The sequence below is a fragment of the Acipenser ruthenus genome, chromosome 20 (assembly GCF_902713425.1).
Source record: "Acipenser ruthenus chromosome 20, fAciRut3.2 maternal haplotype, whole genome shotgun sequence".
NCBI classification, from domain to species: domain Eukaryota; kingdom Metazoa; phylum Chordata; class Actinopteri; order Acipenseriformes; family Acipenseridae; genus Acipenser; species Acipenser ruthenus.
Window position 1 is genome coordinate 16,360,507 of NC_081208.1, and position 21,065 is coordinate 16,381,571.

General features: G+C 43.8%; 1 protein-coding gene across 5 annotated transcripts in view; it reads left to right on the forward strand.

The window, feature by feature from the left end:
- The first annotated feature begins 1,826 nt into the window (after nucleotides 1-1,826).
- The window catches only part of LOC117963657 (C-type lectin domain family 4 member E-like), a 54,646-nt gene continuing 35,407 nt past the window's right edge, over nucleotides 1,827-21,065 (forward strand). The window contains exons 1-7 of one of the 5 annotated variants that reach the window (XM_058994010.1): nucleotides 1,827-1,937; nucleotides 4,409-4,528; nucleotides 4,948-5,031; nucleotides 8,033-8,116; nucleotides 8,649-8,794; nucleotides 8,977-9,179; nucleotides 10,556-13,029. In XM_058994010.1, coding sequence (XP_058849993.1) covers nucleotides 1,847-1,937; nucleotides 4,409-4,528; nucleotides 4,948-5,031; nucleotides 8,033-8,116; nucleotides 8,649-8,794; nucleotides 8,977-9,179; nucleotides 10,556-10,736 — 909 coding nt within the window. In that variant the 5' untranslated portion in view covers nucleotides 1,827-1,846 and the 3' untranslated portion in view covers nucleotides 10,737-13,029. Of the gene's footprint in view, nucleotides 1,938-4,408; nucleotides 4,529-4,947; nucleotides 5,032-8,032; nucleotides 8,117-8,648; nucleotides 8,795-8,976; nucleotides 9,180-10,555; nucleotides 13,030-21,065 lie in introns of those variants that run through there. The other 4 variants (XM_058994012.1, XM_058994011.1, XM_058994013.1 and 1 more) reach the window with 4 other exon arrangements.

Here is a 21,065-nt window from a genome sequence, read left to right on the forward strand (position 1 = left end):
CCAGGGACGGTTGTTCGCCCAGACTCCTGTTTCGCTCCCCCTGGTGAACCAGACGTCAGTGCAGGTGTCCCACTGAGCTCACTGGGTGGCTTGCCAACAGGTTTCACTGTAGTGCGATGAGGAGAAACAGTGCGCCGGTTTTGCCTCCCTAACCCACAGGAGCGCCAGAGCAAATGTGATGCTCCCTTCAGAAGCCCCAACGAAGACCGGCCTACTTCTGCCACTCGCAACATTTAAAAAATAAATAAATTGAGGCAGTATTTTGACTCCGTAACCACCTACCACACGTTCAGAAAGTACATAATTAGTTAGTGCTATCTGTCAGGAATTATTAACAAATCATGTGAGGTTTCGGAGTGAATAAGTGATGCGCTTTCAAGTTTGACTGGCTCATAGGCCTGCTGCTCGCCTCTGCAGCAGCCAGTGTTTCAGAAATAGCAGAGCGATCAGGAGCTCAGCGCAGCAGCAATTCTGACAGTACTGAAGCAGTTTAGTTTTTTAAACGTTGTAGGGCATACTTAGGGATAAACAATCACACATTAATCAAAGCGATATACATTGAATCTATACATTCTAATACTTAAGTAATAAACAGGTTTCAGTTTCAGGTTTCAGTTAGATATGCATTACAGATTTTGTTATGGCTCATTTTATTACACCAAGTAAAAAAAGTAACAATTGTGCTACTATGTCTTTGTACCAGCCAAATAAATATTAGTAGAAATATAGCATTTATAGTGGAGCACTTATTAAGAGACCATTTTTTTTTTTTTTTTACTTTAAAATAAGCATTTAATGATCACATTTTGATACGTTGTAAACTAAATATTACTCTTTTAAAATCAGTCCTATGCATTTTACTGCAGTACAGTGCACTGGGGCAGCTGGTCAGTGGGTGCCTCCCTCTTTTGACAGGTGGTTTACAGTGAGAAGTGTTGTTTTAGAGGCACTTAATGTAAAACCAATCAGAGATTTGCTATTTTAACCAAAAAATGCAGCACATGCACATTTGTTTAGTTGAATTGTGATGTTATTTTAATATAATAATTTTAATAATTTTTAACCATTAAAACTCAAAGTTAACCCAGCGTGCACAGTTAATCCAAGATGCACTTCCAGTTCAATAATAAGCTGATTTTTGCGCATTAAAAGGTTTTTTTTTTATTGGTGTAAAAAAACAACTATTTTTTAAGTTTTCGTTTCACATCTTTAAGTTTGGCTAAAACTGATGAATACAATCTTGTTACACACACCTCCCTATACATTGTTTTATGTAATTGCGGACCCTCACAAATTGTAGCATGGAGACCAATAACAAGCACAACATGCTTATTCAAACAGTTTGAACTAGCCCCTATTTATATTAGCATCACATTTGATTATTTGGTGTCACCAGTTGCTAGGTTAATGCCCTGGCTCCACACACAATAAAGCTGATCTCACCCCATAACCACATACAAAAGCAACGTATGTATACATTGGTCTCAGAAATAAGAGGAAGGAACTCTTGAGCTATACTTTAACTTTTTCCTGCAAATGTCAGCAAATATCAAATGTCTGCTTGTTCCATCTCCCTGAGAGTAGGTGAACAGTCATACTATATTAACCCAGCATTGTCCTGTTACAATACCTTTAAACCCCTATCTGAGTCCTCTGTAGCTGACTCCTCATACAGCACTATATCTATAGAGATGGACAGCATTTACACTGTGTTGCAGAGTGAAGTGTGAATCCCCACTTCCTCTAGCCCCTGCCCAGCCCTGCAGAGTCTGCACTGTTAATATAGGAGTGAGAACTTCCTCTTTAGTTCAGATGTGTATCTGGCTCTTCTCAGACAGCACTTGCTATGGAGATGGGCAGCTATGAATCAGATCAGGTTTATGAAAACGTGGACATCAAGCAGCCGCCAAGCAGGAGAGCAGGAGCGCAACATGGGGGTAAGTCTAAAGACACACAAACACCAATCTTAAACTTTCTCTTGTCTTCTTTTTTACCATATGTATTACATTATATATTAAACAGAGCTTTGAAAAATCCTCATTTGCTAATAAACCAGCTGTAAAGCAGAAGGAAAGGGTTTAATGAACTACAAACTTGATTCATTTATTCAAAAAGAGTCCTTAACGTTTTGTAAAAAGGGCGGCGGGCCGACGGCAGCAGATTGACAAGAACATTAAATGTCTTATACTAAAAATAAACAGATAGACAGATCTAGATCAGTATGTAGGAAATATTAGTATGTTGATTTAGTTACTACTGGAGCACTCTGCAGTTCTGCAAGGGTTAAATTTGACAAAAAAAAAAAAAACTCAGTTCCTGTAAAAGTTAAAACCGAACACATTAGTAATGCTTCTGCCTCAGAATAAATGTTCCCTCTCTGATGTTATAGAAATGGTCACTGCAGCCACTGAGAAGGAGGAAGTGTGATGTCAAGATCAGTAAATGAAACTTGCAGCCCCTCTTCATTGTCTATACTGGGCACTGCTGCCATGTTCAAACCCACATCACAGCCTTGTATCAAACACAGAGCTGTTTTATGAGATGCTGCAGTGTAGAACTGGAAATTGGAAACCCCTACGCTGTGTACTGTACCGTATATACACTATAAAGTGAATCCGCTCTATTCAGGCCAGGGACATTGTCGATACATTTGTAAAAGCATTAAAAAAAATATTTTCTCTGTAGGTTATAATATAAAATATTATAAATTGTATTTTCTTCATATATGCACAGTGTTGAATCCAAGTTCACAGTGGGATTGGTAGTTCACAGCATGTTGCTCTTATTGGAAGTACTATAACAATGGCTCATTAGGATTGCAATATTATCACTCCCCCCCCTCCCCATGTCTTGTGTTGAAGATGTTTTGGGTCTTTGCTTGTATTTTACACTTCAGTTTTCAGAGGTGACAGATTTCACAGCTAAACTTCGCAGTGTACTGTATTTAGCAGCGTTCAGCTCCACCCACCCCAAGTGTGTAAACACATTTCCTGCAGCCCCCTAAGCCTGCACTGTGTGGCAGAGACGATAGAAGATGTCTGATAGAGTAGAAAATGTGTAGTCCACGAGGGAGCTGCAGGACTACATTTCCCAGAAGGCCACAGGGTTACCAGAGGGGAGCCACCTGGCTCCTTTCTAATGTGAAGCACCTGATGAAGCCCGGATAAAGGCAAGGGAACCTGCAGCCAGGCTGTCAGAGAAAAAGCCAGCTGCAGAAGAGACCTGTGTGGTCGAGGAGAGCACTGTGTGAGCCTGTGTGTTTTGGGATGGTAAGCAGCTTAGCCGTCCAAGCGTAGTTAGACCAAAGAAAGGTTTAGGCAGCGCTCCAAAGTGGAGTTGGGGTTTTGTTTGTTTATTTGTTTTTGTGTTTAATAAAAGTGCTTAACTTTCAGTTCCGTGTCTGGGTCGGTTACACTTAATGGGCGCAAACAAAACATTGGCCAAAGGCCGAGTTACAACTGTTAATACAAGAGTCAGGGCTGCTCTGTAGAACGAAGTCAGTTCTGTCTCTTCTCAGCACTAGCTCTGGAGATGAACTACTATGCATCAGATTATATCTATGCAAACACAGACAGCAAGCAGCCCCAATGCATAAGACCAGGAGAGCAACAGTGGAGTAAAAAGCATCTTCAGCAGTCTGTGCCACAGGACAGCTGACAAACCAGCCAGCTCCAGCACTGTTCAGGATACCTAGGGGTTCTGATATAGATTGGTATTTACATGTAGTAAAACGTGTATTATACAAACTATTTGGGACTAGTTTGTATAATCAAATTATAACTGTGAAATTGTTTAGATGACTTTCCCAATCAAGAAGCCTCCTACAGCTCCTCCTTTGTTTGCAGTAATACAGTAATGTGCTGGGCTGTAAATACCAGAGATTGAGGGCTGAATAGCTCATCTTCAACAGGGTACCAGGGTTACATTTCGAATAAAGAAATGGTTTCATCACATATACTTCATATCAATACACCAATTATAAATGTGAACAGCTGTACTTGTTACAAACAAGGGTTATTATTTCCATCCCTGAATAGTTGCATGTTCACACTGTTTCTAAAGCACAGGCATTGGAAATGTTTTTTAACATTTTTCAAAGGAGCGCTAACCCGATCTTCTTTGAAATGCACTTATAAATTGCAAATAGAATTCGTAGATAAACTGCTGAATCCTTGTACCTGTGCTGTAGGTCACATGGTCTGACTACAGCTCACAACAGGAAGTAATCAGGTACCAGGAAGCAGCAGCAGCTTTTAATCTGTTGAGCAGAAATATCTACATATTCCAAACTCAGGTGTTATAATAAAATTAAGGGGCAGAGATAATGTCTCTGTCTGGAGCTAATAAGAGGTAAGAACATTGAATTTTAAAACCTTGGTTAACACTCCTTTATTTCTCTTCTTTTCAGAATCGGCAACACCTGTGGATTCTTCTGATAGACCAGCAGCTTCCTGTGGATGGGCTGTGTGGCTTCTTATAGCTCTGAGCTGCCTGCTGCTGGCAGCCATTATAGCCCTGGGGGTGCTCTGTGAGTACACCGAACCTTTAAATGACTGTACTTAGAAATGGAGAAATTCCAAACAATCCTTTCATACCTTCAGAAACACTCAGTCATAGATTTTAAGGTATAACTTGACACCCGTGGTTGAACTTGACCTGGACAATAAGCGAGTTATGTGCACCGAGTGTGAAGCCAGTATCTCAAAGCGTCAGGTCTTTCAGAAACCCTTTGAAATAGTTTCTACGATACTAGGAACAGCAAGGATGGCAAGTGCAACAACTTGAATTACTTTTAACATGAAAATAGTCACAAGATCGGGTTGAAGTTGAAACTGTATTATATCTACTCATAACATCAGTGATTATGGATCTGTGTCAAAGTAAGCTTGTGTATAGAGACAGTAAGGTTTGTGTGCAGCTGTTTGACAAAAGCACTCTCCATTGCAGTTTATAACCTGCAGGCTAAGAACCTCGAACTTCAATCCCAGTATTCAGAACTGGATAGGAACTACACGGACATCTCTGCCACAGGTGAGTGCTGTTTCAGATTCTATTCAATCACATACAGTCCATGTCACAGGTGAGTGCTGTTTCAGATTCTATTCAATCACATACAGTCCATGTCACAGGTGAGAGCTGTTTCAGATTCTATTCAATCACATACAGTCCATGTCACAGGTGAGAGCTGTTTCAGATTCTATTCAATCACATACAGTCCATGTCACAGGTGAGTGCTGTTTCAGATTCTATTCAATCACATACAGTCCATGTCACAGGTGAGTGCTGTTTCAGATTCTATTCAATCACATACAGTCCATGTCACAGGTGAGTGCTGTTTCAGATTCTATTCAATCACATACAGTCCATGTCACAGGAGAGTGCTGTTTCAGATTCTATTCAATCACGTACCTTATCGTTTCTTTTTTCATTGATAGATCTTAAGTCATTTATTACGTCAACATGCTTTGTTCAGAGCTGTAGGATTACAGAGCATTAGACATAAATAAAGTTGTTTATATTATTGAGATATTCCAACAATAATCAGGGTGGTTCAATTTTCTTTCTAAAATCTATCACAAACATGCAAAGGATTTGAGTTTTAGTACATGTATGCTACTACATATATGCTACTATATGTTTCTGCAAATGTCATGACAAAGTGTATTACAGAATTGTTTTAATGAAACTATTTTACATTGGGTAAGGATTCACAGACACACTGTACCTGCACCACTGTGTTTATTTATCAATTGCCTATATCCTGCTGTACAGTTAATGTGTTCATGTGAACAAGCAATGAAATAAAGACTTGACCAGACAAGTGTAGCCTGTGTCATTAGCGCTGACAGCCATATGCACATTATGCACTGTGCGTACCTTTGATTTTCAAAATGTCATCTTCATAACTGTGGACTCGCATGTATCTTGTGCGATCAGTTGAAGCGAAACAGACATTTTAAGCTTATAGGATTGTACTCTTTATTGTGTGGTAGTAATGAGCAAATGGAAGCAGATACGTTTGGCTGAAGCTTCAAAAAGAGCAAAAATCTCTCTTCTGATGATCCAGAATGTCAAAGGGAACAAATCAGTAAAAGCACCAAACCGTCTGTTTCTGGCAAATACGCTGGTGTCATTGAATGTTAGTACAGTACTACTGCATGATCTGAATTCTGCTGCTCTTCCAGGATCGAGCACGGGAAGTGCACATTTACAGATTCATTTGTATTTTAATTTTATCAGTGTCTTATAATAAAATAAATAATACATTTTCCTAATCATTAACACATCATTGCCAAGTTGTGTTATTAGCCGTTTACAGCCCTATAAATTATATAAGAACTCCCTTAGTTTACAGTCTTCTTATGTACCGCTGTAAGATTATAAGGTTTGTTATGTACAGGTCGTGTGGGAATCTTAACTGACTTCACCACAGCATACAAACTGGCAGTTTAATGAAAATGACGACCAGAATTTGAAATGTTACTGATGAAAACAGACACGTTCATTGAAAATCAGAGTAAAATGATTAGAAATGGAACCAGCATGAAAGATTTTTGAGCTAGTTTTTCCCCTAGTTTAAGTCTTTATTTCAAATAGGTTTATTTGTAGCTTTTATTGTTGTTGTGGACTACCATATTCCTTCGAATGTAAGATGCAGCCCAAATTTACCACCTTCAATTTGAGGAAAAAATAAAACATCAAATAAATATGCATTTAAAAAGACACAACCTCAATTACACGTTATATTATAGAAAACTGACACGAAACAGTGTTGTTGTAGATTAACCACAGAGCTTGTATATTGTGCTGCATACTATAATACAATACACTCGCGCTACTGCCACCTGTCTCCCAACAAACACAGCAACGGGAAAACCTGCTGTGACAGAGCCGCTAGGACCCAGGCCATACAGACAAGGCTCATTTGCATGAGCGGCGGAACGGTGCATGCTGGGGGCACTGTTGTGATGGTTTGGCACCGCTCTGCTGAACCGGGACACTTTATTTTATGTACAGTTGTTTTAATGCCTGTTTTTGACTTGCCCTGTCATCCTGTACCTGTCCCGTGTGTCTGCAGTGGCAGTGGAGTGTGTGACCCCCTGTCCTTGTGTTCCACTGTGTGTGTTTCTGTTTTTTTTTTTTTTTTTTTTTTTTTTGGTCCTTTTAAGGATTGTTTGGAATTGCCCTTAAAGAGATTTTAAATTGAGATCTGTTTCCTGTCTCTTCACTTTGAACCATGCTGAACAAGAATGCTACAATACTTAAGATGGCGTCTCTGTCGTACACATACCACCACTCGCTTTTATGGCATCACAAATCCTGGCAGCAGCAAGCATGACACTCCACGGCATCTGGCAACATGCAACACAGCAAACACAACAGCATTAAACTGTGCTATTGCTTGGCATGTCAAAAAATACAGGGGTCTGATCAGCATTTCCGATCTGTCCAAGCTGGTACTGTTTGTTAGAAATGCTGCAATTGTAAATGTTTCTCTTGGAATTCCTCAGGAAGCTTGGTTTGTTTTTTCTCAGCAGTGTGTATTTGGAAAGATGTCTTTGTTGTCTTTTCTCGGCAGTCAGCAACGTTGCTGTTTGTGTACTCGGGATTTTAATACACGCATCACTATATTGTACTCAAATTCAAGACGCAGGCTATTTTTGAGAAGCAAAAAATGGTTAAAAAAGGGCTTCTTAAATTCAATTAGTTCTGTCACAGCGCAATGTTTACTCAGAAAGGGAAACAGTGATACAATTTGATTGCAGTTTTCTGATGTCACAGTGTAGGTCCTGTGAAATGCAATGCTCCGATTGGCTGAAACACTTTTAGCATGGTGATACAGAGTCGTATTGGCATGAGAAGGATGTTGGTGTGGTTTACTTGTGCGTACCATGTGAAAGATGTCTGGGGGTGCTCTTGGCCTGTGTCATATCTACAGTATTCACCAGTGACTATTGATCTGTGTCACAGTAAGACTAGTAAGCCTAGGGTTTGTGTGAAGCTGTTTGACAAAAGCTCTCTCCTTTTGCAGTCTCTGACTTCCAAACCAAGAACCTTGAACTCCAATCCCGATATTCAGAACTGGAAAGGAACTACACAGACATCTCTGCCAGAGGTGAGTGCTGTTTCAGATTCTATTCAAATCACTTACCTGTATTGTTACAGATTTCTGGAGGGATACGTTTCAGAAACAAATACCAAACACTTACTAATGATCATATCACAAAACTCTGTAATACTTGACTGTGCTCAAGCAGCCCTCTGAACAATCCCCTTCAGATGAGGCCCTGTCACCTGCATGACACAAAGGAATCAGGAATTGCAATTAAAACCCTTAAGATAGACAAAATCGTTAATGAACGAGAAAGAGACACTTCCTTTAAAAAACAAAGCCCTGCAGAGTGGGGCAGCAGTGACAATGGGAACAGTGAGATTTTCAGTTTGTTTGTTATATTGACAGTTTCATAAATAATAACACATAGCTTGTATTGTCTATTATTGAGCTGGTTAAAGAGAGCTGGGGTTTTTGAATGATCTATGATGTCATCCAGTACCCCTCGCTATCTTTTACATTGTGCCTTTCTTCACATCTACAGCTCTTTCTGTTTAACAGATCAGCACTGCTTCTGTCTCTTGTTCTGCCTCAGTTTGTGAAGCCTGTCCACAGAACTGGGAGCTGTTCAATGGCAAGTGTTACTACTTCTCCACTGATAGAATGAACTGGCACTCCAGCCGTGATAACTGCACATCACTGGGGGGGCACCTGGTGATTATAGAGAGCGATGGAGAGCAGGTACGACTATCTTCTTTACAATGTTAGATTTTCAATACACATTTCTGTTGCTCACTTCACTGCTAGCTAACACTGGAAATGAAGTAGGATGTATGATAACAATGTGCAGAATAGTTATTTCTCCCTGAAGCAAACATTGTTAATATATAACTGAGCTTTCACTTTCAAACACTTGCCACTAGATGACAGACCACCGGCACAGACACAGCTCAACTGATAGAGGTTTGTTTTCTGTTCAGAGATTCCTATCTGGGAAAGTCACACATGAGGCTAAAACAAGCAACGAAGAAGAGCAATCCTACTGGATCGGCCTGACTGACGCTGTTACTGAAGGAACCTGGCTCTGGGTGGACGGCACTCCTCTCATTGGCAATGTCAAAGCAAAGTAAGAGCTTCAACCTCATTCTGAAATCACCGCTGAGGATTAATAGGATAAACCGTGTTCTAAAGCAGTGGTTCTCAAACTTTTTTATTCGCACCCATATGATTTTTTTTTTTTTTTTTTTAATCTTGGCAGACCATACAATAAACAGTATAGCTGACTGAAAAATAAGCACATAAAAACAACCAACAAACTATAATACTAAGAATAACCGTAGACTTCGCTGTATTTGTTTCAATGCGACGGGAGGGCCTGTTTCTGTGAGCAAAGTTATTTTAAAGTTTTAAGAATCGTTCTAGTTTACTTTTCATAACATGAATTTAACGAGAGGGAAAAAAACATTGTTTTATTTTTAAATTGCTAATTACAGCAGATTTGTGTGAATTAATAATCTACACCCATGAGGTACCAGCACAGTTGGGCAGCTGGTGTTTTTTATTGATTTTAAGAAACATAAAGAAATGGTAAATTGACTTAAAAACTCTCTGCATTGGTTGCCGCTTAAGAGCAGGATTGATTTTAAAATGTTACTGCTAACTTATAAGGCTCTAAATGGTTTGGCCCCAGATTACATTTCTGAATTGTTAACGAGGTACCTTCCCACTAGTAACCTTTGAATCAGGGCCTGTCAAGGATTCCGGAGGCTAAGCTTCGTTCTGTGGGCGACGGGGCTTTTTGCTGTTATGCGTCTAGGCTTTGGAATTAACTTCCGCAGGTGATCAAGGACGCTAATACTGTTGATGCTTTTAAAACACAACTAAAAATGCATTTTTATGTACAGGCATTTCATCATGGTTAGGCTTCACTGTGCAATGTTTTATTTTATAATATGTTTTATTTTTAACAGTATGCTGTGGATTTGTTGTTTGTACTTGGTTTTGTTGTTTTTAGTGTTATTGTTCTAAACTATACTGCGCTTTGAGATTCTTGCATTTAGGCGCAATACAAAATAATTATTATTATTCTATTATATTAACACAGTGTGCTTCCTTTAATACAACAAACTGCCCTCCTTAGTGTCCCCTAACATGAGCATATTAAAAATCATGGCAAGCCTTGGTAAAGTATAGTTAATGCACAGCATAACCAGGGGAAAACTGCAAAATGACAGTGCAGGTTTACTGTGGGGAACTTTTAAAAAGCAAACAGCATTGATTAAGTGCTGCAGTGAAACTGGGTCCTATTCACAAAGCTCTAAGCCTTCTGATTCAATTGTATTTTTATATGTGTTTAAGAAACTAGTAACTGTCTAGTTTTTAAAAAAAAAAAGAAAAAGAAAATCACTTTCACTAAGTGCTAATTAAGTGTTGCAGTGCAAGAGTGAGCATGTCCAGTTTAGTGCTGTCATACTGACTGGCATTGCTCCTCATCTCTTTCAGATTCTGGGCCACAAGGACAGATGGTAAAAGTAATGAGCCTGATGACTATAAGGGAGACGACCCCGCTGGTGAAGACTGTGCACAACTAGTAACAAATAGCAATTTTAATGAGACCTGGTTCGATACCTCGTGCACAAAACAAAATAAAAGGATTTGTGAAACTAAGGCAGTGATAGCCTAATAAGAGGATAATCAGGAGAAAGGGAAGCTAAGGTTACTGAATCACAAAGAGAGACTAGAAAGAATAGAAGAAACTCAGTTCAGATAGACAAGCATGCAGGTCATCCCCCAACATTACCATATTAACCGTTTGATTCCCACATTATGAAAAAGCAGAGATAACAATGAGCTGCTGGTGGTTTGTACTGAATGAAGTCTGGAATTTATTATTATTATTATTATTACATTTCTTAGCAGACGCCCTTATCCAGGGCGACTTACAATTGTTACAAGATATCACATTATTTTTTTACATACAATTACCCATTTATACAGTTGGGTTTTTTACTGGAGCAATCTAGGTAAAGTACCTTGCTCAAGGGTGCAGCAGCAGTGTCCCCTACCAGGGATTGAACCCATGACCCTCCGGTCGAGAGTCCAGAGCCCTAACCACTATTCCACACTGCTGGAATTGCATTGTTTGTTCAGAAATGAAGCTGAAACATTAAGAATCTCACAATATGAAAGTGCAGCTGAGATATAAACATGATCTTAGGTAGTTTAGCAACGTGAACAGAAAGGTCAGTGTTTATTTAAAACCACTGCACACACGCACCCAGGGGACTCCCTAACCCTGATCTTTTGTAAAATAAATAAATATTGGATTTACCCAAATGTAATGTGAAAGTACTCTAGGAGGGTAGGAACAGTTATCATGTTCACCATGCAGAGTGGGACAGACAGAAAGACCCGATCAGTGAAGAAAGCTCCACATCTTGAATGAGGACCCCAGCAACAAGATTGGGAATCAAAGGCTTAATCGTAATGATGGGGAGATTCAACCTGATTCCTCACAGAGAGGGGCCAGCCCTACCTGATAGAAGGTTTGTTTTCATTGTTGCGCCCCCTAGTGGCTCAGAGAGGGATGACTGATTGTCCCACATAATCCAGACAGTATTCCTGCTGTCCAGCTGATCATGTCTAAACTGTATCTGAGGGCTCTGCTCTGTGCTACAGGTAGTGGACAAAAAAATGGAAACACCAATGTAAAGTCACTTAATAGGGTGCTGGGCCACTATGGTAGACCACTCTGTGGAGTTTTTGGCGGACCGTTTTTGATGAAACTGGCTGCTCGCGCCCCAGGTTGAAATTTGCAGTCAAATGATCTACAATTGCTCGCCTGTTTTGCCTTGCACTTCGGATTAATGCACGGATATCACAATCCTGGACTATGCACTTCCACCCACTGTTGCCCTTTGCTGATGATGTCTTTCCCTTGGAGTTCCATTCCGACATCACCTTAGACACCGTTGCTCGTGAAACATCAACAAATTGAGCTGTCTTGGTCACTGAAGCTCCTGCCAAACATGCCCCAACAACCACCCTTCTTTAAAAGCCACTGAGGTCTCCTCTTGCAGCCATGCTAGCCATAATTATAGACAACCAGGCCTGTCCAGCAATTTTATACATGACCTTAAGCATGCAGGGATGTTATTTGCTTAATTAACGCATGAGCCACACCTGTGTGGAAGCCCTTGCTTTCAATATACTTGGTGTCCCTCATTTACCTAGGTGTTTGGATTTTTTGTCCACTACCTCTACAATGAACCCACTGAAACAACTACTTCAGTAGATTAGTATTATCATTTTATATCCCTGTACTGCACAGCTACCCATTATAAAAGTTCACCCTGGCAAATGCTTTACAATACATATCTGTGCTTCACCTGCTCGCCTTTGCTTTACCATGATTGTGCTGTGCTTCAAATATGCTTTTAATATATTTTGCTGTGCTTTTACCCTGGTATACCACAAACTTTTAAAGGGAGACAAAGATCATTTTTATAGAATATTATGGCTGACGCCATTGTGACTACAGCTCCCATGATCCCTCACTGGTACTGCTGGGGTAGAGGATGATAGGAGCTGTAGGCACTGTATTGAATATGCAGCCTTCTGTCTTTACCCATATTTAAGGTTGTTACCTCACAATCCTGTATTGATAAAATGTGCATTATAGGTTTTATTGTAAAATGTTATCAGTGTGAAAAACACCAAAGATGTAAACAAATGAGAAGGAGAGCTCCTGTTCCTCTTCCCTTTGTTTCCATTTGTGGTGTTCTTCCCTGGGCTGAAGCAGAGCTCCCTGTATATACAGCGTTCCTATCATACCCCCCTGCTGCTGGAGGGAGCAGCAGGTGAATGTATTTGTATTTAACTCTGTAGACCCTTCTGCACTGTATTTGGTAGTGATTCTGGGGGGACTATTCAAGTTTGTTTATTATTTGAGTTAATTAAACATTTTTTATTGTGAATTCTTTTTTATTCTATTTGTATTGAACTCTGTTAACATTGCTGATCTAGAGTTATAAAGGCTAGAGAACCTGGTGAGCAGCTCAGAGCTGGGAATGGAAATCAATATTTACTGGCCCTATTCCTGGGCACCCAGCTGGTATATACAATCCCAGAGAGGGTTTACAGCAGATAGAGTCGTGGAGTGCAGTGGTGCAGACAACAAACAGGTCACTTCTGAACTCCACAGTTTAACCAGCTTCTCAACCAGCACCTAGTCTCCTGAACCAGCATGACCAGCTGCAAACCAGTAAGACACACCAGCTGTGACCACACCTGCTGGGGCTTACCTGGCCTGTGGTGCGAAGTGCTGCTCAGATAAACTGTCACCTCTCTCTGGCAGCACTGAACCTCTTTTAGAATAAGAAGACACTGCAGCATGAACCTCCATGGAGTACTGCAGCATTCACTGTTTCTATATTAAAGAGAAACAAATAGAGAGAGAGAGATATTGTGACCCACTATTCTTGCTCTGTACAGAAGTGCCTTGCCGGGGTTTTGTGTTCACCTGACAGGTGTAATCTGGTAAGAATCCGTCCTTTGACTGCGTTTAAAGTTTTGATCCTGTTTCTTGAGGTACCGGCCCAAGCCATTTCTCTACTGAAATCAACAGAACAAAGAAGCTTCAGCTGGGTTAGGAACTCCCACTCACAGGAATGTGAGCAATCAGACTCTGATTAACTGATGTCACTTCCCACTGCAGCATGAAAGAGTCTGTCGAAACATTTGTCATTGAATTTTACATTTATTACATTTTTTTCTGAATTTGATTAACATTGTATAATCCAACACTATCCAATTTAAGACATTCTGTATAATTATTCATCTAAAAACAAACACAAAATCATACAGAGCCTAGATAATACAGTGCAGTAGCTCAGCCCAGACACTAGATGGCAGTGAGCCAGCTGCCCCTCACCTCTTGCAGGGACTGAAGTGAGGTCAGTGCTGGTGAGCGATACTGTCTGCACGTAATACTGTCAGCTCCAGGACTGCGCGACCCCTTGCAACCATAGCAACTGTGAATTAGTAAACAGAAAATCTACAAACACAAAACCTAGTTTCAGAGGGGACAGAAATTACAGCTGCACACACCCTTGTGGTTATTTATCCTTACAAGGTACACAGCCAGACACACACACGTCCTATTCTAAACTCCAGAGGGGAATGGATCAGCACAATCATGAACACTGGGGATGAAGCTCATACTTCTGCATTCAAAGTGTTCTTTAAACCATGTGGAACGGATCTCTGGAGAGGTAATATAATGACATCAGCATACGACTTACATTCTTACCTTTCGACTGCAGAGCTTGCTCTTTAGTTGAATGGGAAGGCTTCATTTTTTAACCATGAAGTCAGCGGTTCATGTCCAGCTCCAGATTGGTAGTTTTCCATATACTTAATGAAAAACTGACAAAAAAAATCAAACATGGCACAATGTACAACTGCTATGACTTCCGGTACACTTTTGCGATATCATTTTTTAGTTTCTTTGATTACATAATGTTAAATAAAATATCTAAATTATGTTCATATAGTTTTGTTTTTTAATTATGCCTCAATTAAAACATTCTAGGTGATGCAAAAATTTTGACCAGAGCTGTATAGACACTAGTCTATGTTTTGTTATGGTTTTGCCTTTAACAGTTTACAATGAAATAATAAATTGAAAAGGCATCCTGAGGATGCCAGAAGGGCCACATTCATAGAAAACTAAATAAACGCACCCGACACAAACATTTTCTAGCCGTAACCTTCAATAACAATCTTTAACTGCAACACAGTGGTTCTGTATTATACTGAAGAGCATTGGCAATGAGGCTGCTGTTGCTAGAATGGGATCACACTTTGCTAACTATACCCTTCCCAAATGATCTTCAGTGGCAATGCAGACACACAGACAAACCGTGGCACTACAGCTGCAATGCAGTCATTCTGTAATATAGTAGGGGACAATGGTAGCACACTTATAGGGCAGCTGCAATGATAATGCGGATTGTGCTAATAGGAGGTAAGAAAAGTGCTAAGTTAGTTACATTTTAATATTGCTGAGCAATGCTGAATGGGGAAGTGAAACCCTTTACTTCCCAGCAGCTTCAAACAGACTGTGCCTATCTGCTATCTACACTACTCGACACACCACACACTCAGGAAGATGTACAGTGACGTTCTCTACTCCTCTGTGAGGTTTTCTCAAAAGAAGAAAGGAAAGCGAGCAGCTGATGGAACCAGCACAGGTGAGAGTGGACTCTGTGGAAATGCCTGCCGTGGTGTCTTTGTTACTTGCAATATTACAACTAATATTGGCACTTTAATATCGTGTTGGACTGGGTGGTAGCGCAAGGAAACCTAGAAAGTGAATTTCCGCTGTAGTTGAGATCACAGAACGCCGACTCTGATTTTACCTTTATTGCTAAGCTGAAAGCTTGCTGCATCACTCTCTATTTTGTACATCAGCAGGATTGGTAACATTGAACTTCCTTATCACTCTGCCCACAGTGTCCTATTTTGTCCCATATTGTTGCATGCTTTTTGATTGGGGGAGGGGTTATTTTTAGCTACATACTGCGGCCTGATAGTCTGTGCCCTGGAGGGAAGGATAACCTGTACAGTATAACCCTATACTGTGTGTTTCAGTGGGAGTCTTTTTATTTTATTTTTGTTTGTTTGTGTTTGCCACTTTTGATTTTTGGTTTTATTGATTTAATTGGTTTTCACTTTACTAGTTGATTTATTTCCTGAAGTTTTGTTGTCACGTGTATTCTATTTTATGCACTTGTCACTTCAGTTATCCCAGAGAAATGCCTATTCTAGGATAATGTGTCAGTGCTTGAGTGCCCCTATAGACTGTAGTTGTGATATTTCATGATGGAATTTAGCCTGTGCTATTCTTACCAATTTGTAACTATTGTAATTTTAATAAAAGCTTAAATGATTACTTCTGCTTCCAGATTGCTGTTATTTTTAGTGCCAGGTCAATCTGCCTATCCATTGTTTTTTTTTTTTTTTTTTTTTTTTTTTAATTTAGTCGTCGCCAATTATTTTTACCCCGATTTTCACCCCAATTTAGCATGCCCAATTATTATCTGTATCCCCGGCTCACCGCTCACAACCCCCGCGCCGACTCGGGAAACGGAGGCTGGAACACGCGACCTCCGAAACATGCTCCTGCCAAGCCGCCATTTTTCGCACTGCATATCCACAGCAATGCCACCAGACCTATAGTGCCGGAGGACAACACAGATCTGGCGGCTCTGCTGCAGAGCCACAGTCGCCCTATCGGCCACAGGGGTCGCTGATGCGCGGTGAGCCGTGGATTCCCCTGCCGACCTAAGCCCTCCCTACCCGGGCAGCACTCAGCCAATTGTGCGCCGCCCCCTAGGAACTCCCGGTCACGGTCAGCTGTGACATAGCCTGGATTCGAACCTGCGATCTCCAGGCTATAGGGCACATCCTGCGCGGAGTGCCTTTACTGGATGCGCCACTTGGGAGCCGGTGCCTATCCATTGTTAATAATTACAAACGCACACTTTATTCTTTTTCGGACCTTGCCGGACAACAAAGGTGGCAGCGGTCACGCTACTCGGACCCCGACGTGGCATTCACACTGATTAGGTGGGTTTGTTACACTCCATTTTCCTCCAGTTACGTTTTCACTAACAGTTTTAGTAAATTTGTCACACAATGTCTTTTTTCTTGTGGCAGAATTTTCCTGATTTTCAATTAACACGTTTCTGTTTTAATCAGTTACAGACTGCAGAGAGTATATATTTGGCCATAAAAACAGTCACGTTGTTGCATCAAGTAAACATACAACAGCCTTCAATAGTTTGATTAAAAGTGTGCCTTTATCAAGACTTTGATCAAATAGAGCTGCTGATCTGCATGAGGTATGGTACACAGAGGACAGATAGAGACAGACAATACCTTGCTTCCTTTGGAGACAAATGGAGCCAGTAAGATCCAAACCATCTTCATTTCTAAAACAATGTATATATTCCTTCTAAAGACATCATCCCATTTATTGTTTGGACAAATACGTATTTTTTTTTACCTGCTGTACCGAACTACCTGCCAGCATTCCCCTGCCTCCTCCCATGATCTTACCTGCTGTACCGAACTACCTGCCAGCATTCCCCTCGCTCCTCCCCTGCCTCCTCCCATGATCTTAACTGCTGTACCGAACTACCTACCAGCATTCCCCTCGCTCCTCCCCTGCCTCCTCCCATGATCTTACCTGCTGTACCGAGCTACCTGGCAGCATTCCCCTCGCTCCTCCCCTGCCTCCTCCCATGATCTTACCTGCTGTACTGAACTACCTGCCAGCATTCCCCTCGCTCCTCCCCTGCCTCCTCCCATGATCTTACCTGCTGTACTGAACTACCTGCCAGCATTCCCCTCGCTCCTCCTCTGCCTCCTCCCATGATCTTACCTGCTGTACTGAACTACCTGCCAGCATTCCCCTCGCTCCTCCTCTGCCTCCTCCCATGATCTTACCTGCTGTACTGAACTACCTGCCAGCATTCCCCTTGCTCCTCCCCTGCCTCCTCCCATGATCTTACCTGCTGTACCGAACTACCTGCCAGCATTCCCCTCGCTCCTCCTCTGCCTCCTCCCATGATCTTACCTGCTGTACCGAGCTACCTGCCAGCATTCCCCTCGCTCCTCCTCTGCCTCCTCCCATGATCTTACCAGCTGTACTGAACTACCTGCCAGCATTCCCCTCGCTCCTCCCCTGCCTCCTACCATGTTCTTACCTGCTGTAGCGAACTACCTGCCAGCATTAACCTCGCTCCTCCCCTGCCTCCTCCCATGATCTTACCTGCTGTAGCGAACTTCCTGCCAGCATTCCCCTCGCTCCTCCCCTGCCTCCTCCCATGATCTTACCTGCTGTAGCGAACTACCTGCCAGCATTCCCCTCGCTCCTCCGCTGCCTGCGTCCATGATCTTACCTGCTGTACCAAACTACCTGCCAGCATTCCCCTGCCTCCTCCCATGATCTTACCTGCTGTACTGAACTACCTGCCAGCATTCCCCTCGCTCCTCCCCTGCCTCCTCCCATGATCTTACCTGCTGTACTGAACTACCTGCCAGCATTCCCCTCGCTCCTCCTCTGCCTCCTCCCATGATCTTACCTGCTGTACTGAACTACCTGCCAGCATTCCCCTCGCTCCTCCTCTGCCTCCTCCCATGATCTTACCAGCTGTACTGAACTACCTGCCAGCATTCCCCTCGCTCCTCCCCTGCCTCCTCCCATGATCTTACCTGCTGTACTGAACTACCTGCCAGCATTCCCCTCGCTCCTCCCCTGCCTCCTCCCATGATCTTACCTGCTGTACTGAACTACCTGCCAGCATTCCCCTCGCTCCTCCCCTGCCTCCTCCCATGATCTTACCTGCTGTACTGAACTACCTGCCAGCATTCCCCTCGCTCCTCCTCTGCCTCCTCCCATGATCTTACCAGCTGTACTGAACTACCTGCCAGCATTCCCCTCGCTCCTCCCCTGCCTCCTCCCATGATCTTACCTGCTGTACTGAACTACCTGCCAGCATTCCCCTCGCTCCTCCCCTGCCTCCTCCCATGATCTTACCTGCTGTACTGAACTACCTGCCAGCATTCCACTCGCTCCTCCCCTGCCTCCTCCCATGATCTTACCTGCTGTAGCGAACTACCTGCCAGCATTCCCCTCGCTCCTCCCCTGCCTCCTCCCATGATCTTACCTGCTGTAGCGAACTTCCTGCCAGCATTCCCCTCGCTCCTCCCCTGCCTCCTCCCAAGATCTTACCTGCTGTACTGAACTACCTGCCAGCATTCCCCTCGCTCCTCCCCTGCCTCCGTCCATGATCTTACCTGCTGTACTGAACTACCTGCCAGCATTCCCCTCGCTCCTCCCCTGCCTCCTCCCATGATCTTACCTGCTGTACCGAACTACCTGCCAGCATTCCCCTCGCTCCTCCCCTGCCTCCTCCCATGATCTTACCTGCTGTACCGAACTACCTGCCAGCATTCCCCTCGCTCCTCCCCTGCCTCCTCCCATGATCTTACCTGCTGTACTGAACTACCTGCCAGCATTCCCCTCGCTCCTCCCCTGCCTCCGTCCATGATCTTACCTGCTGTACTGAACTAAATGCCAGCATTCCCCTCGCTCCTCCCCTGCCTCCTCCCATGATCTTACCTGCTGTACCGAACTAGCTGCCAGCATTCCCCTCGCTCCTCCCCTGCCTCCTCCCATGATCTTACCTGCTGTACGGAACTAGCTGCCAGCATTCCCCTCGCTCCTCCCCTGCCTCGTCCCATGATCTTACCTGCTGTACTGAACTACCTGCCAGCATTCCCCTCGCTCCTCCCTTGCCTCCTCCCATGATCTTACCTGCTGTACTGAACTACCTGCCAGCATTCCCCTCGCTCCTCCCCTGCCTCCTCCCATGATCTTACCTGCTGTACTGAACTACCTGCCAGCATTCCACTCGCTCCTCCCCTGCCTCCTCCCATGATCTTACCTGCTGTACCGAACTACCTGCCAGCATTCCCCTCGCTCCTCCCTTGCCTCCTCCCATGATCTTACCTGCTGTACCGAACTACCTGCCAGCATTACCCTCGCTCCTCCCTTGCCTCCTCCCATGATCTTACCTGCTGTACTGAACTACCTGCCAGCATTCCCCTCGCTCCTCCCCTGCCTCCTCCCATGATCTTACCTGCTGTACCGAACTACCTGCCAGCATTCCCCTCGCTCCTCCCCTGCCTCCTCCCATGATCTTACCTGCTGTACCGAACTACCTGCCAGCATTACCCTCGCTCCTCCCCTGCCTCCTCCCATGATCATACCAGCTGTACTGAACTACCTGCCAGCATTCCCCTCGCTCCTCCCCTGCCTCCTCCCATGATCTTACCTGCTGTACTGAACTACCTGCCAGCATTCCACTCGCTCCTCCCCTGCCTACTCCCATGATCTTACCTGCTGTACTGAACTACCTGCCAGCATTCCCCTCGCTCCTCCTCTGCCTCCTCCCATGATCTTACCTGCTTTACTGAACTACCTGCCAGCATTCCCCTCGCTCCTCCCCTGCCTCCTCCCATGATCTTACCTGCTGTACCGAACTACCTGCTAGCATTCCCCTCGCTCCTCCCCTGCCTCCTCCCATGATCTTACCTGCTGTACCGAGCTACCTGCCAGCATTCCCCTCGCTCCTCCCCTGCCTCCTCCCATGATCTTACCTGCTGTACCAAGCTACCTGCCAGCATTCCCCTCGCTCCTACCCTGCCTCCTCCCATGATCTTACCTGCTGTACCAAGCTACCTGCCAGCATTCCCCTCGCTCCTCCCCTGCCTCCTCCCATGATCTTACCTGCTGTAGCGAACTACCTGCCAGCATTCCCCTCGCTCCTCCCCTGCCTCCTCCCATGATCTTACCTGCTGTAGCGAACTTCCTGCCAGCATTCCCCTCGCTCCTCCCCTGCCTCCTCCCATGATCTTACCTGCTGTAGCGAACTACCTGCCAGCATTCCCCTCGCTCCTCCGCTGCCTGCGTCCATGATCTTACCTGCTGTACTGAACTACCTGCCAGCATTCCCCTGCCTCCTCCCATGATCTTACCTGCTGTACTGAAAAACCTGCCAGCATTCCCCTCGCTCCTTCCCTGCCTCCTCCCATGATCTTACCTGCTGTACTGAACTACCTGCCAGCATTCCCCTCGCTCCTCCACTGCCTCCTCCCATGATCTTACCTGCTGTACTGAACTACCTGCCAGCATTCCCCTCGCTCCTCCCCTGCCTCCTCCCATGATCTTACCTGCTGTACTGAACTACCTGCCAGCATTCCCCTCGGTCCTCCTCTGCCTCCTCCCATGATCTTACCTGCTGTACTGAACTACCTGCCAGCATTCCCCTCGCTCCTCCCCTGCCTCCTCCCATGATCTTACCTGCTGTACCGAACTACCTGCCAGCATTCCCCTCGCTCCTCCCCTGCCTCCTCCCATGATCTTACCTGCTGTACCGAG